The following is a 15,093-nucleotide window of genomic DNA, read 5'->3' as shown; positions in this document are numbered from 1 at the left end:
ACAAAGTCAACAAAAATCCTACAAAATCTGTTGCTGCGGCTAAGTGTTTAATAGAAGATTGAGTCGCTCCATCCAGCTGCACGCTACCGGTCTGCGCAAGTGGAGCCAACTGGGGGGCTCAGGATAAAATGCCTAAAAGGTAATATATCTAATAACGGGTAGTGTTTTCTACTGTAAAAGGAAATATGTGCCAAAACTGTTATTAATAGGAGCCTCTTCCCTTACCAATAATTGGGCATAAAAAGACAATTTATTTTCCTATTTATAAGTGGCAAATGATTGTTTCTGCTATAAATTTCTCATACGAGTTGGATCTCTGTGTTATTGCTGCTGATTGTGGCTATGAAAGCGTGAAGTACTGGGGACGGGGTCAGACTGTGCCGCTATCTCCCGGCGCACTATTAGGGAGCACAAGCTGGAAATGAGTACAGGTATCGGACACCTTATCCGGAAACCCGTTATTCAGAAAGTTCTGAATTATAGAAAGGTAATCTCCCATAGACTCCATTTTAATTAAATAATTCACATTTTTCAATGGTTTCTTTTGTCTCCGTAATAATAAAACAGTACCTGTACTTGATCCCAACTAAGATATAATTACCCCTTATTGGGGGCAGAACAGCCCTATTGGGTTTATTTAATGGTTAAATGATTCCCTTTTCTCTGTAATAATAAAACAGTACCTGTACTTGATCCCAACTAAGATATAATTACCCCTTATTGGGGGCAGAACAGCCCTATTGGGTTTATTTAATGGTTAAATGATTCCCTTTTCTCTGTAATAATAAAACAGTACCTGTACTTGATCCCAACTAAGATATAATTACCCCTTATTGGGGGCAGAACAGCCCTATTGGGTTTATTTAATGGTTAAATGATTCCCTTTTCTCTGTAATAATAAAACAGTACCTGTACTTGATCCCAACTAAGATATAATTACCCCTTATTGGAGCCAAAATAATCCTATTGAGTTTAATTACTGTTTAATTATTTTTTTTCGCAGACTTACAGTAGGAGATCCAAATTACAGAAAGATCCCTTATCCAGAAAACCCCAGGCCCTGAGCATTCTGGATAACGCGTCCCATACTTGTACTGTATTTGTATTGCAGGAAACCTTGCTGAAATGTTATGAACAATCCCACAGATGTGCATTTATAGTTACAAATAGTGATGAGCGATTCTGCCCTGCACTCAATTCAAGAGAGGCGGGCAGGCACATAGGTGCCCCCCTACCCATCCCGTACCTCAGACACACAAAGTATGGAGCAACAGGAGGCAGAGCCTGCATTGGGGCCCTGACAGGGTTACCTGCTCCGCCTGATGCTGCCCTCGTCACTGAGCACCAAATTTTTTATCTGGCACTCAGTGCAGGGGGGCACAAGTGGTTTATGAATGAGCACTAAGGGGCGTGTCCTTGCGCCCCCAGGGTACAGCAGACAATTGGGGAGCTCAACCCTCTGTTAGTGCACCCATAAGGGTGTCAGGTGCAAATACTGGGAGAGCCCCACCTTGTATGGGGATCAATATACAACAGCAAAAAAATCCAGTAGCACACTGAATATATAAACCGTGCAAAAATGTGTTTATTAGCCCAAGTACACACTAACGAAGCAACGTTTTGGGGCCCTTTCTCAAGCTGACAGTGCACCAATTAGTGTTCAGGTTTTAAAGGTTGTGAAGTAGGTGGAGAATAAAAGCCCCTGCCCCTCCCTAGAGATGTCATAATTAAGTTTATTGGTATGTCCATTTGATCCACTTAATTGAACCATAGCAAAATAGTCCTTGAGGTTTCTCATGTGTGGAGTGTTAACATAATATAAAGCTGGATCTCTCATACCTGAGACGTATAGAGGACTAGTTCAGCAAATCTTCTTACTCAGTATCTTCCTGAGACACATTGATGTATGCTGGAATAATCGCCCACTCTCATTGTTGATCAAGTGTTGATCCAGTTAGTGACTTTAGAGGAGAAGGAAAGGTAAAAACTCAGTAAGCTTTATCAGAAAGGTCTATGTAATTACAGCCATAAGCACTTACAGAAAGTCTTCTGTTAAAAGATTTGTTGTCTCTGTTTTCCTCTGCCAGAGACATGCAGCTCTCTGCTTTCTCCCCCCTCCTGCTCCCCCTTTCCTCAGGAATGCTAAGAACTCACTCCCCCCCCTTAGGAATGTGGATCTGAGCCAATCAGCAGGAAGCTTCCTCATAGTCTTACAAACTGAGCATGTACACTGGTTTTGGTCTTGGTGCAGGAGTGAGGCATTTTTTTCCATCTGAATGGGAGAAATATGGGGAGACTTGAGGGCACTATTGGGAGAACTGAAGGTATGCCTGCAGCTTGAGATTAACTCTTTATTAGCCTTTCCTTCTCCTCAAGATAAACCTTGCCTCCCCCTGGGTCATGAATGAGCCCTTAGACCATGTATTCCCCTAAAAAATATGTAATTTGGCTGTTTAGAATATATGTTGGTGCTATAGAAACAAAGAATTATGATAAAAACAAATGTGGCTTCCCCATCCCATATCTGGGGTCAATATGAGATGGCGGCATTTCTGGTCATTCAGTGTGAGGGGTCTGCTGTCCATTACATAAAGCTACATTACAGGCAACATTATCAGCCAGTATATCAGCCAGTATGCTGCTCAGCCGCAGCACAGGGGAGCCCCCTGCATAGGGAATTAACCCCTGATCAACCAGCCCAACAGAGATCCTTGGCTACTAAAGCCTCCCCCCCCCACCTAAAATATGGCTGTGTTCATTAAATGTTTTAATTAACTATTTTAGCACATTTATTATTCTTTAGTTTAACTGTCAAAGAAAAATACAGATAAACTGATTGTTTTGTATAGGGAAAGAAAAAATGTAATTATATGCAATTTTCCAATACAAAAATGTTCTTCAATTATAAATTATTCTCTGCACTGCTGGTTTTGACTCCAGAAATGATGTAGCAAAAGCCAGCTGATTAACAGACTTGAAGAACTGACTTCTGCTACATTGTTCCAAGAGTCAGACCCAGAGTACAGAGAGGTATATAGGAATATCGCTTGCGATAGTAATTACATTTAAAATTGACTTTGAAACCGGCGCTGTCCCATTAATGCTGCCATCGGGCAGTGCAGAAAGGGATTTGCCAGGTTGCAGAAAGCAGCACATATAACACACATATATATTTTCTGTTCTGACAGACGCTGTGAGGGAATAAATGAATAGAAGTTTTAGTGCCAGTAACGATCTCTGTCTTTTTTATTATAGCAATTCCATTCCAATTCCTAAACAGCTGGCGTCTATTAAAGGTGAGATATTGTGCCATAAACACAGACATTTATTTCGGGGAAACAAAATTGCAGTTAAAAATCAATGTTTCATTCACTCTGTGGCAGAATATTTGGGTGGAATTGGATTGGGTTTGGGCACCTCCAGTCACGTGATGTTGCTCTGCTCAGAAAATGCAGTTAATGGACATAGGAGAGCCATTTGCTGTTTCTCTGGTTGGTTTCTAAGCAGAGGGACATCTCAAGACTTTCCACTGTTTGACTGTGGCCAAAATCAACAGGTAGTGGTGCTTCATGGCAAATTAATGATATTAGCAGTGTTAAACTGCTAATATCTTGAAACCTAGAAAAAATAGATATCTGGCTCTAAAGTCTTTTGAGGGTTTATATTTGCCCTGAGGCCCTGAGAGACCCACAAGTAGGACTTGCAGGCTGTGAAGGGGTGGGGCTTGTAAGCAGAGTGGGCAGCATTTGGGTAGATTGTGGGTGGTATTTTGTCAAAATAGGCATAGTCAGGTGGTTCAGGGGAGTGGCCACACATGCTTGGGCTATGTTTTTTCATCTGGCCCAATTTCTACTTGTTGGCAGGGCCTTCTGCCTTGTGGACCCAGGTAACCAGTTGGCTAGTATTTAAATGTATATCTGCTAACTTAGTACTATGGGGCACAGTGATTTCTAATGGTGGCCCTGATGGTGCTCTATTTAGCACACACTTAGGGGCAGATGTATCAAAATGTGAGTATAGAGCTTAATAGATAAGAAGTCACGCATGTTCTATTCATTCCTATGGTATTGTTAGAAATGTATTTATCAAATGGCGAGTTCTAACATTCACCCATTGATAAATACGTTTTTTACAAATCCCATAGTAATGAATAGAACGTGGGTGAGTGTATTAAGCTCGAAACTCTGGGGCAGTGATCTGGGCTGATTCTAAAGCGTAACCCCAGAACTGTCAAGATTATAAAATGAGTATTGTACTTCTAAATAGCATTAGATCTAAGCATTGGGTTATACTGGGTACCAGGCCATAATATAACATTGTCTCCTCTCCAGCTCTAGGGAAAGGCTCGGATCTGGAGAAGGCGATGGCCACAACAATCCTTGTATATAATTCCAATTGCGACGCCGATGGAAGAATCAGTAAGAGCGCAGCGAAAGATCTGCTTCTAACTCAGTTTCAGAACTTTATAAAGGTACAGAAATAAAAGGAGGGCTGATATGAAACTTAATACTGTGAGATGGCAAAAACCATTGTAAGATAGGGGCCACTGTGGGCAATAAACATAGCTGTGGCAAATAATGCCCTGCAGCAGTAAGGGGCAGCAAGAGATCTTCCTGTAATAAAAACAGGAGAAGGTAAAACTACACAAGACAATCTATTTGTATGGTGAAGTCACAAGGTGGAGGAAAAAGTCAGTTTGATCCAAGCTTATTGCCCCATCTCTATAATCATAATAGGGGCTTATATAGACCTGTTGGTAGAGGGCCACACCAACAGCCCAATGCAATCCTTACCCTATAGTTTTTCCAAAGTTGTCAAACAAATATCTGCCCAATCTCCCAACAGATAAGCTACCAGTTTCTAGTGTCAGGGTTGGACTGGATACCAGAAGTCATAGTTGGCTCTGCTGCCCCAGGTTCCGCCTGGTCTGCTCTGCACAGGTGTGTAAGGGTAAGATTGGTGAGCATGGGGCTGGGGGGGGCAATGTTATCAGCAGTTGGCCAGTCCTGAGTTGGGCTCAGGTCCATTGATGGGCCCAAGAGTCCCCAGTTCAACACTGGAGCAGAGAGGCCAAGTTGGCAGCATATCAGCCCATGATTTCCTTTTATTAAGACAGCTGCAGGCAGAACAAAACTGTCTGGTTGCCACGGGTTACTGCACTAGTGCAAATGTGCCTATTGTTAGTGAATGCACCCCACAGTTCATATTATAAATGCAATGGACTGGCCAAAGGTGTGGAACGAATTCCACTCGGTATAGGCAAAAATGTGCCCCTGATTCACAGTTTCTTCTTGGATTCAGTTATCAAAATGGTTTCAAACAAGCAGAATTCTTCTGATGATCCGATATGTTCAGAACCCAAACATAAATGTATTTAATGACCAATGGGAACACCTATCCAGTTAAAGCTTTAAAGACTAAAAGAAACCATTGCATCGAATGATTTAGAACATTAAATATACAACAAACCAGTTCAGGACGGCAGATAATGAACCTGACATTATTGTATCTCCATCACTAATTCAAATTTTTAGCCAATTAACTATGTTAATACTCATTTATGAAATCATAAAACCTATTCCCCCATATGTAATAAAGGGCACTTAGTAGTAACCCATAGCAACCAATAAGATGTTTTCTTTCAAACAGGTGACCAATAAATGCTACTTTCTGATTGGTTGCTGTGGGTTATTGCTCCTGGGCAAACTTAGTGCCTTTTATTGCATAACACCATAGAGTGCATAGAAGCAATTCCTCCTCCTCCTCTCCAGGCAGATATTATACTTTATATATAGATATATGATCCTAAATGTGACCAATAGAGTGTGATGTAGAAGCAACTGACAACCCCTATTTAGCAATGTTAATGGGTTCAACAGCTCTTATACACGTACCTATATCCTAGCCTTTACATGTGCATTCAGCCAAATAAATAGCATAATTGCATAGACATAGATACGGAGGAGACCTAATATTAGACTTTGCGTAACCCTACAGGGTGATATTACAGTCATTATTGTAATAAACTGCTGGCTAGCAGTGGGTTAATACTTCTGCTGTGTTAGTTCAGGTACAGATACACACTGGAACTTTTGGTATATTTATTAGAACATGGCAGGTAGATCTGGCCTGCTCCTGGCTTGCTCTCAGCTTAACAGGAAGCACACAACAGGAACAGGAATATCATCATCATCAATTAATGGCAAAACAGCAAGAATGCCATTAACCAAAATGTCTATACAAGCAGGTTACTACATTCCTCCCTTTTTAGCAAAAAGTAGATCTCAAAAATATATATATATTATATATATGTAACCAACAGTTATAACTCAGTTCTAAACATTTTAAGGCAGAAATGTCCAAGTTAACAATAACATAGTGGCATTATAAGTCCAGTCTGTCAGGAGCCTTGCGTGCCCGTATCGGATACCTCCGTTCACCCTCAGAGGCTGTAGCACTGGTTGGATTAGATGGATTGTTGGCATCTGGTTCCTGTGAGGGCGCTACAGGTACTTGAAAGTCAATGGTAGAAAATGAAGGAGGTACGGGTGACACACTCTTATCTGGAACCAGATGCTCCACATGGACATGAATGTGACGATTACCAATTTGAACCTCATACGTCAGGGGACCCCTTCTATGACAAATGGTCCCTGGAGACCAAAGGCGCCCTGAGTGGCGGAAGTCTCGAACCAAGACCTTATCACCTGGGTAAAAGTTTCTGATTCTTTGTCTGGAGCTATTATGTGCTTTGACTTGTTGCTTCTGATGTTTCTCCACTGTATCAGCTAAAGAGGGTTTAAGCAAATCCAACCTGCTTCGGAGGTGCCTCTTTAAAAACAGTTCCGCTGGGGTACTTTCAGTGACTGAATGTGGCGTATTCCTATAATTAAACAGAAAACGGCAAAGTCTCAACTCTCCTGTAGTGCGAGCGGACTCACTGGCTACTGAGTGTTTCATCCAGGCTTTTTTAAATGTCTGAACAGCCCGTTCAGCAGCACCATTTGAAGCTGGGTGATAAGGTGGAGTTAATTTGTGCCTGATACCATTTTGTTTCAAGAAGTACTGGAATTCCTGAGATGTGAACTGAGGTCCATTATCTGAAACCAATTCCTTTGGCAGACCATAGGATGCAAACAAATTACGAAGCAAGGTAATCGTTTTCTCGCTTGTACTCGTTTTAGTGGGTAACACCTCCAACCACTTGGAATAGCTGTCTATAACCACAAGAAATGTTTGCTGGTTTATTTCGGCATAGTCAATATGGATTCTTTCCCACGGCGATGTGGCCCATGTCCATGGGTGAAGGGGTGCAGTGGGTGGCTGATTTTGTACAGAAGCACAAGCAGTACACTGACTTACAAAAATTTCTATATCTTGATCCAGGCCTGGCCACCACAGGTAACCACGAGCTCGTGCTTTCATCCTGTTTACACCTGGGTGGCCTTCGTGAAGTTCATGCAAGAGCCTCTGACGATATTTTGGGGGAATGACAACCCGTATCCCCTACAATAAACAACCTTGATCTATGGAAAGCTCATCTCTCTTTTCAAAATATGGCTTAAGGATTTTGTCAGAGCTGTAGTTTGGCCAGCCTTTGGAAGTAAAGTCCCACACTTTTGCAATAAGAGGATCACGACTTGTTGCAGCTGCAATATCTTTGCAAGAAATAGGTAGTTCCTCTGCAAATGAAACTTGAAAAATGACACTTTCGTCATGAACATCTGTTGTATATGGGCACGGAAGCCGTGATAGAGCATCTGCATTCCCATGATCCTGAGAACGTCTATATACAATATCATAGTCATATGCCAATAGGAGTAGTGCCCACCGTTGCATTCGAAGTGCTGCCAATGTTGGAATTGCTGATTTTGGCCCAAGAATGGCCAGAAGTGGTTTGTGATCAGTGACCAGTGAAAACTTCCTTCCATAAAGATATTTATGAAATTTTTTTACTCCAAAAATAATACTTAGTGCCTCCCGCTCTATTTGAGCATAGTTGCGCTCTGTTTGTGTTAGGGTTCTAGACGCAAAAGCAATTGGATGTTCTTCTCCATTAGGCAGTATATGTGATATAACTGCTCCAACTCCGTAGGGTGAGGCATCACATGCTAATCTGAGTGGCTTACTAGGGTCATAGTGTGCTAGCCACTTGCTGTTCATTAGTCTTTGCTTTGCATCCTGAAATGCTTTTTCACACTCGGCTGACCAAGCCCACTTGGTATCTTTCTGCAAAAGTTCATGTAAGGGTTGTAATAATGTTGACAGATTTGGAAGGAACCGTCCATAGTAATTTAGCAGTCCTAAGAAGGAGCGTAGTTCAGACACATTTGAAGGTGAAGGTGCATTAACAATAGCAGTTAACTTTGTTTCTGTTGGGTGAAGACCTTGTGCATCTATGCGGCATCCTAAGTATTCTACAGACTCCTGGAGAAAGTGACACTTGGACAATTTTACTCGCACCCCAGATGCTTTTAATTTTGATAACACCTTATCTAACAGTGCCAAGTGCTTTTCAACCGTTGAACCTGTAATTAAAATGTCATCCAGAAAACAGACCACATGATCAATTCCTTGAAGAATCTGATCCATTGCATGCTGAAAAATTGCTGGAGCTGTAGATACTCCAAATGGTAAGCGCTGGTATTGGAACAACCCCTTGTGTGTGTTGATGGTAAGAAATGGCTTTGAATCCGGATCCAGCTCTAGCTGTTGATAGGCATTTGATAAATCAATTTTGCTAAAGTATTTACCTCCAGCAAGTGTAGCAAACAAGTCCTCTACATTTGGTAGTGGGTAGGGTTCTGGTTCAATACAGCGATTGACAGTGACCTTGTAGTCACCACAAAGTCTAATAGTTTTGTCCTTTTTTGGGACCACTACAATTGGGGCAGCCCAGCTGCTGTATTTGACACGTGACACAATACCATAATGTTCCATTCTTTCTAGTTCTTTCTCCACAGGTTCTTTAAGAGCATATGGCAAGGGACGTGGCTTATGAAAAATTGGCTTTGCATCTGAATTTACAGTGATAGTTGCCTTTAGCCCCTTAATACTGCCAAATTCCTCCTTAAAGAGGGAGTCATGTTTACTCAGGATCTGTTCCAGATTTTTGTGAAAGGTAGCTTCAGTTTGTTTGATAGTAAATATTTTAGCCCAATTCAGCTTTAGGTGCTTCAACCAATTTCTGCCCAAAAGGGTGGGCCTGTTGCCCTTCACAACCACTAAAGGCAATGTAAATGACTGACCTTCATATGTGACTGGTGCTAGAATCTCTCCAAGTACAGGAATCTTCTCTCCAGTATAAGAAGTGAGATGTAAAAGTGAGTTCTGCAGTGCAATTCCACCTAAACAGTTCTTGTAAACAAACTCTGATATTAGTGATACAGATGCACCTGTGTCAAGTAACATGTTTACTGGATGCCCATCAATTTCCAGCTTAATATGAATGCCATCATCTCCCCCATGCGTAGTATTGACTGTATTCAAGTCTGTGCAGTCACTTTCCTGGCTGTCACAATTAGTCACATATTGCGCCCTGGGCCTGCCTGGTTTGCTTCTGCAGACACGAGCAATGTGGCCTAACTTTCCACAATTTCTACAGGTTTCTGATTTATATCTGCAGTTCAGTTGCTGATGCAGGCCCCCACAGCGGTAGCAGGGTTTGACCCTTTGTGTCTGAAATGCTTGCTCACCTGTAACTGACACTGTAGGTGGCTGTGGTGAATTTTGTGAGATGGGTTTAGACTCTGTAGTTATTTTAGGGATATCTGTAAATGAAGAACTATTTTGCTGTTTGAATTGCTGAGAGTCACTTCTGGTTAATTCTATGGCCAAGGCAATGTTACAAGCAGACTTGAAAGTGAGATCTGCTTCATTTAGCAGCTTATGCAGGTAGAACTCATCATGGAGGCCACATACAAACTTATCTCGCAAAGCCTGATCCAGGAATGTACCAAATTCACAGGAGGCAGATAGCCGTTTTAAATCCAAAATATAGTCTGCAAGGCTTTCCCCCATTTTGTGATTTCTACTATAAAATCTAAAGCGTTCAGCAATGATGATAGGCTGGGGTTTATAATGCTGAGAGAGGGTCTCTGTAATTCTCTCATAGGACAATTCAGTGGCCTTTGCAGGAGCTATAAGAGTTTTAAGGAGACTGTAGGTTTTTGCTGGCAGTGTAGCAAGTAAAATGTCTGCTTTCTTTTCCTGACTAACATCATTTGCAGACAGCCATCTCTCAAATCTTTCCAAATAAGACTCAAATTCTTCAGCAGATTCTGAAAACTCTGGGACTTTCCCAATGGCAGACATTGTAGCAAGTTACTCACTGTGCAGAGAAGGAATCATGCAGCCTGTGCAGCCTGTTTGCTCTGCTGCTGAGTCTGTTTCTGAGTCCAAATACACAAATCCTCGTCGCCACTGTAATAAACTGCTGGCTAGCAGTGGGTTAATACTTCTGCTGTGTTAGTTCAGGTACAGATACACACTGGAACTTTTGGTATATTTATTAGAACATGGCAGGTAGATCTGGCCTGCTCCTGGCTTGCTCTCAGCTTAACAGGAAGCACACAACAGGAACAGGAATATCATCATCATCAATTAATGGCAAAACAGCAAGAATGCCATTAACCAAAATGTCTATACAAGCAGGTTACTACAATTATAATAAAAGAAGCTGATTCTGACAGCCAGCAAGGAAGTTTTATAGCAACATATGATGATAGATAAGTATTTATTCCTTGCATGTTCAATAAGTAACAGATCAAAAACATTACGGATCAAAGCGTCCAACTGCCAGAGATCAGAATTAAATAAAGCTTAACCTGCCTGGCCCAGTTTGTCTCTTCTTTAAAGAAAATAAAGGGTAACTCCACTCAAACACAACTTTGCAATATACATCAATTAAAAATATGCAGCCTTTTCATGATTTTGACAGTAATAATATGGTTTGGAACAGTTCCCTAAACCCCACCCCCTGTTCCCCTGCTGATTGGCTGACTACTTTTTGACTCAAATAAAATGTAACAGTAGTCGCCTGTCCTCAGCCTTCAGCCTGCCTCCTCCCAATCCCACAATTCCCTGCTGTACACGTGACATCAATAAGGAAAGGAACATCCCAGTGCAGTGCATTGTGGGTTATGTAGTTCCTGCATGCTGTCTGTAAGCTGGGGAGAAGTTGTTACAATTTGTAACATCAGTGTTTTAGTCTCTCCTCCCCTGCCAGGATTTCAATTGATGCAGAAAGAGAAGAACTGTTTTGCAGCTGGATTTCAGCATATAAAAATGGTATTTATTCCTACTTTTTGAAGGAACAGATTACAGGGATAGGTATATTAGGGGTTTATGTGTTGTTTGGGCTCTTTAACAAATTTTGGTTTGGAGGTTGGAGTTCCCCTTTAATGGAGGCCAGGGCCCACAAACAAGATGGCACTGCCACGCTCTGAAGTAGTACTCTGGCCTGCAGTACAACATGGTACGAATATGTGTAACCTGAATAGGTGCAGTGTAACACTGAATAGCTTCCTTTTGTTAAAAAATCCAAACAAGACAATGAAACTTTTATTTTTATTTCCAACAGGGACAGGAGACTAAGCCCAAATACAAAGAGATCATTTCTGACCTTGAACAGGACCAAGATGCCAAAATAAACTTGGAAGATTTCATGATCCTTCTGCTCAGTGTCTCGCTGCTGTCGGACCTTCTCCAGGAAATACGAAAAGTCAAAAATACCAAATGAGCAGTAATTATAAATATGTTGCTAATTATACAATGGAGAACCCCAGAGAAGTCAGAGGAGTATCCCTATACAGCATGTCCCACAGGTCCTGCTCTCATATCCATAGTAACTGCTACCCACCGCTGAGGAGCAATCTGGTGCTGCATGCTACTCTCCAACATCCCCTGTCTCCATATCCCAAATGAACTTTCCACCTGAGAGGAGATCTGTGTCCACCTAAGAGGATACATTTCTGTATTTTGTGTAATTTTTCATCATTAAATTCATTCTATCCTAACTAACTGGTGCCCACCATTAAGGAACAATATGATACTGCTCTTCCGGATCACCTACCTTCATATCCTGACTAAATCATGTTAACCTCTGAAGAGCAATCTAATGTTCCATGTAACTTTCCATCATCAAATGCTCGCCCTTCCTAGCAAAACCATGTCCACCCATAAGGAGCAATATAATACTTCATATTACTCTCCCACATCACATGTCTTCATATCCTAGTTAAACAATGTCCCCCTATGGGGAGCAACACATATAACTTTCCATAATCAGATATTGTGCTATCCTAGCTAAACCGCAAAAGCGCAATGTAATGTTGCATGTTACCCACCCACATCACCTGCTCTCATATCAAAGTTATACCAAATGCCTCCACTCTACTGCTCTACCACTCTATTTCTATATTACACTGTTCACATTGCAAATAATTCACTCTCCTATTTAAAATGTTATTCTTGAACCAACAAATGTATTTTTTTAGTATCGGTGTGTAGGCGCCATCTCAGTGCATTGTGCCTGAGTCTGAGCTTTCAGCCAGCGCTACACATTAGAACTGCTTTCAGCTAACCTATTGTTTCTCCTACTCCCATGTAACTGGAGGAGTCCCAAGCCGGACTTGGATTTCTTACTATTGAGTGCTATTCTGATACCTACTGGGAGCTGCTATCTTGCTCCCTTCCCATTGTTCTGCTGATCGGCTGCTGGGGGTGAGGGGGGGGGATATCACTCCAACTTGCAGCGCAGCAGTAAAGTGTGACTGAAGTTTATCAGAGCACAGGTCACATGACTGTGGCACCCTGGGAAATGAAGAATATGGCTAGCCCCATGGGAAAAACAGATTACAATGCAGGATTCTGCTGGAGAAGCTCTATTAACTGATGGGTTTTGAAAAAAACATTTCCCAAGTAGTCAGCCAGATCAGCAGGAAAACAGGGGGCGGGGCTTAGGGAACTGTTCCAAACCATATTTTTACATTAAAAATCATGAAAAGGCTGTACATTTTTTAATTGATGTATAATGCAAAGTTGGTTGAAATTATATTTACTTTTTAAAAAGCTTAAGTTGTGTTTGGGTAGAGTTCCCCTTTAATTGCGTGCAGTGACGTCAGTCCTTGCTGTAAAAGTAATTAAAAGAAGCAATGTTCATTTGAAACTATTGTTGCCCTTTAATCCTGGGTGTCTCTGTGTTTGTGTGCAGATCAGTATACAGATTTCATCATAACTAGTGGAAGGGATATCAGGTCACAAGAAACTGACCCAGTAACTAAAGTAGGTTTGTGTGCCAGTGCCACACCTTAACCTACTAACCATTGTTTTCTCCGTGTAGATATATGTAACACAGAATAGGCACTTTTCTGCTAGTTGCCAGTTTCTCCCCTTACATAGACGCCAGTTGCTTTGGCAGCCAGGAGGTAAACAAGATATCCGGCAGATCCTTCCCCGTTGCTGAGAGGCAAGTGATAGGGATGAGTGTGGTCTGAAGGATGGCAGCGGTGGAATCGGCAGTTTACAGTCTCCTGGAAGTTTTTCACAAGTACTCAGCCAAGGAAGGGGACCAGCTGAGGCTGAACAGATCAGAATTGGGTGTATTACTGTCTCAGGAACTCCCATGCTGCTATCGGGTAAGTGTCCATAGGCCGGCCCTGAATGCATGCAATGCAGCTCGTGTCAGGCAACGCATTTCACTTTAATTACTGTCTGATCTGTAGACGATACCTATGAAACAGCATTGCCCAACCTGTTCTAGCTGAGAAACACATTACAGGTATAGGATCCCTTATCCAGAAACCCAATATCTAAAAAGCTCGGAATTACAAAAGGCCCATCTCCCATAGGCTCCATTTTATTCAATTAATTCAGAGTTTTAAAATTGATTTTCTCTGTAATAATAAAACAGTACCTTGTACTTGATCCCAACTAAGATATAATTACCCCTTATTGGGGGCAGAACAGCCCTATTGGGTTTATTTCATGGTTAAATGATTCCCTTTTCTCTGTAATAATAAAACAGTACCTGTACTTGATCCCAACTAAGATATAATTATCCCTTATTGGGGGCAGAACAGCCCTATTGGGTTTATTTAATGGTTAAATGATTCCCTTTTCTCTGTAATAATAAAACAGTACCTGTACTTGATCCCAACTAAGATATAATTACCCCTTATTGGGGGCAGAACAGCCCTATTGGGTTTATTTAATGGTTAAATGGTTCCCTTTTCTCTGTAATAATAAAACAGTACCTGTACTTGATCCCAACTAAGATATAATTACCCCTTATTGGGGGCAGAACAGCCCTATTGGGTTTATTTAATGGTTAAATGATTCCCTTTTCTCTGTAATAATAAAACAGTACCTGTACTTGATCCCAACTAAGATATAATTACCCCTTATTGGGGGCAGAACAGCCCTATTGGGTTTATTTCATGGTTAAATGATTCCCTTTTCTCTGTAATAATAAAACAGTACCTGTACTTGATCCCAACTAAGATATAATTACCCCTTATTGGGGGCAGAACAGCCCTATTGGGTGTATTTAATGTTTTATTGATTTTTTTAGTAGACTTAAGGTATGAAGGTCCAAATTACAGAAAGACCTCTTATACGGAATACCCTCGATCCTGAGTATTCTGGATAACGGGTTCTATACCTGTACTAAAATCTTTTCATACCATTAACTTCAAATTTTGTGTCTAAATAGACACTTTTGGTTTCATTGTTAATTTAATTGGTCTTGAGGTGTTCAACATAAATTGACTATGTTTGTATAGTGGGTATAATTTACAGTGGCAGTGGAAAAAGTGTCCATTACCAGAGGAGTGATGGAGCTTTGCCTGGCCCAGTAATATTGTGCAGTGTCTTTGTAGTGAACATTTCAGTTAAAAATTGATCATCAATATGTTGGCCAGCTCTGTGTGTCAGTAGGACTATTCCTAGAAGAGCTTGTTTTATGTTTAATATATTCTCTAAGCCTCGTAACAACGGTGAATTATATATTGTATGTAATAAAGCCTGGGAGGGATTCATTTGTGAGCTTTAACCATTCCTTCCCTGGGGTTTCCCCATTAGGGGGCTCCAGAG

The 15,093-nt window shown here is 41.3% G+C and overlaps 1 protein-coding gene across 1 annotated transcript; it reads left to right on the top strand.

Annotated features, from left to right (window-relative positions):
- The first annotated feature begins 52 nt into the window (after positions 1-52).
- sntn (sentan, cilia apical structure protein) lies at positions 53-12,485 on the top strand. Its single transcript, XM_031901243.1, has 4 exons — positions 53-139; positions 3,256-3,296; positions 4,332-4,471; positions 11,582-12,485. Exons 1-4 carry the CDS (start codon positions 129-131, stop codon positions 11,738-11,740), a joined length of 351 nt encoding a protein of 116 aa, XP_031757103.1. The 5' UTR covers positions 53-128; the 3' UTR covers positions 11,741-12,485.
- Positions 12,486-15,093: the final 2,608 nt, after the last annotated feature.

Source organism: Xenopus tropicalis, chromosome 4, assembly GCF_000004195.4.
Source record: "Xenopus tropicalis strain Nigerian chromosome 4, UCB_Xtro_10.0, whole genome shotgun sequence".
Lineage (NCBI taxonomy): Eukaryota > Metazoa > Chordata > Amphibia > Anura > Pipidae > Xenopus > Xenopus tropicalis.
The sequence above is the reverse complement of the archived record's forward strand: the minus strand, read 5'-3'. Positions and strand labels throughout refer to the sequence as shown.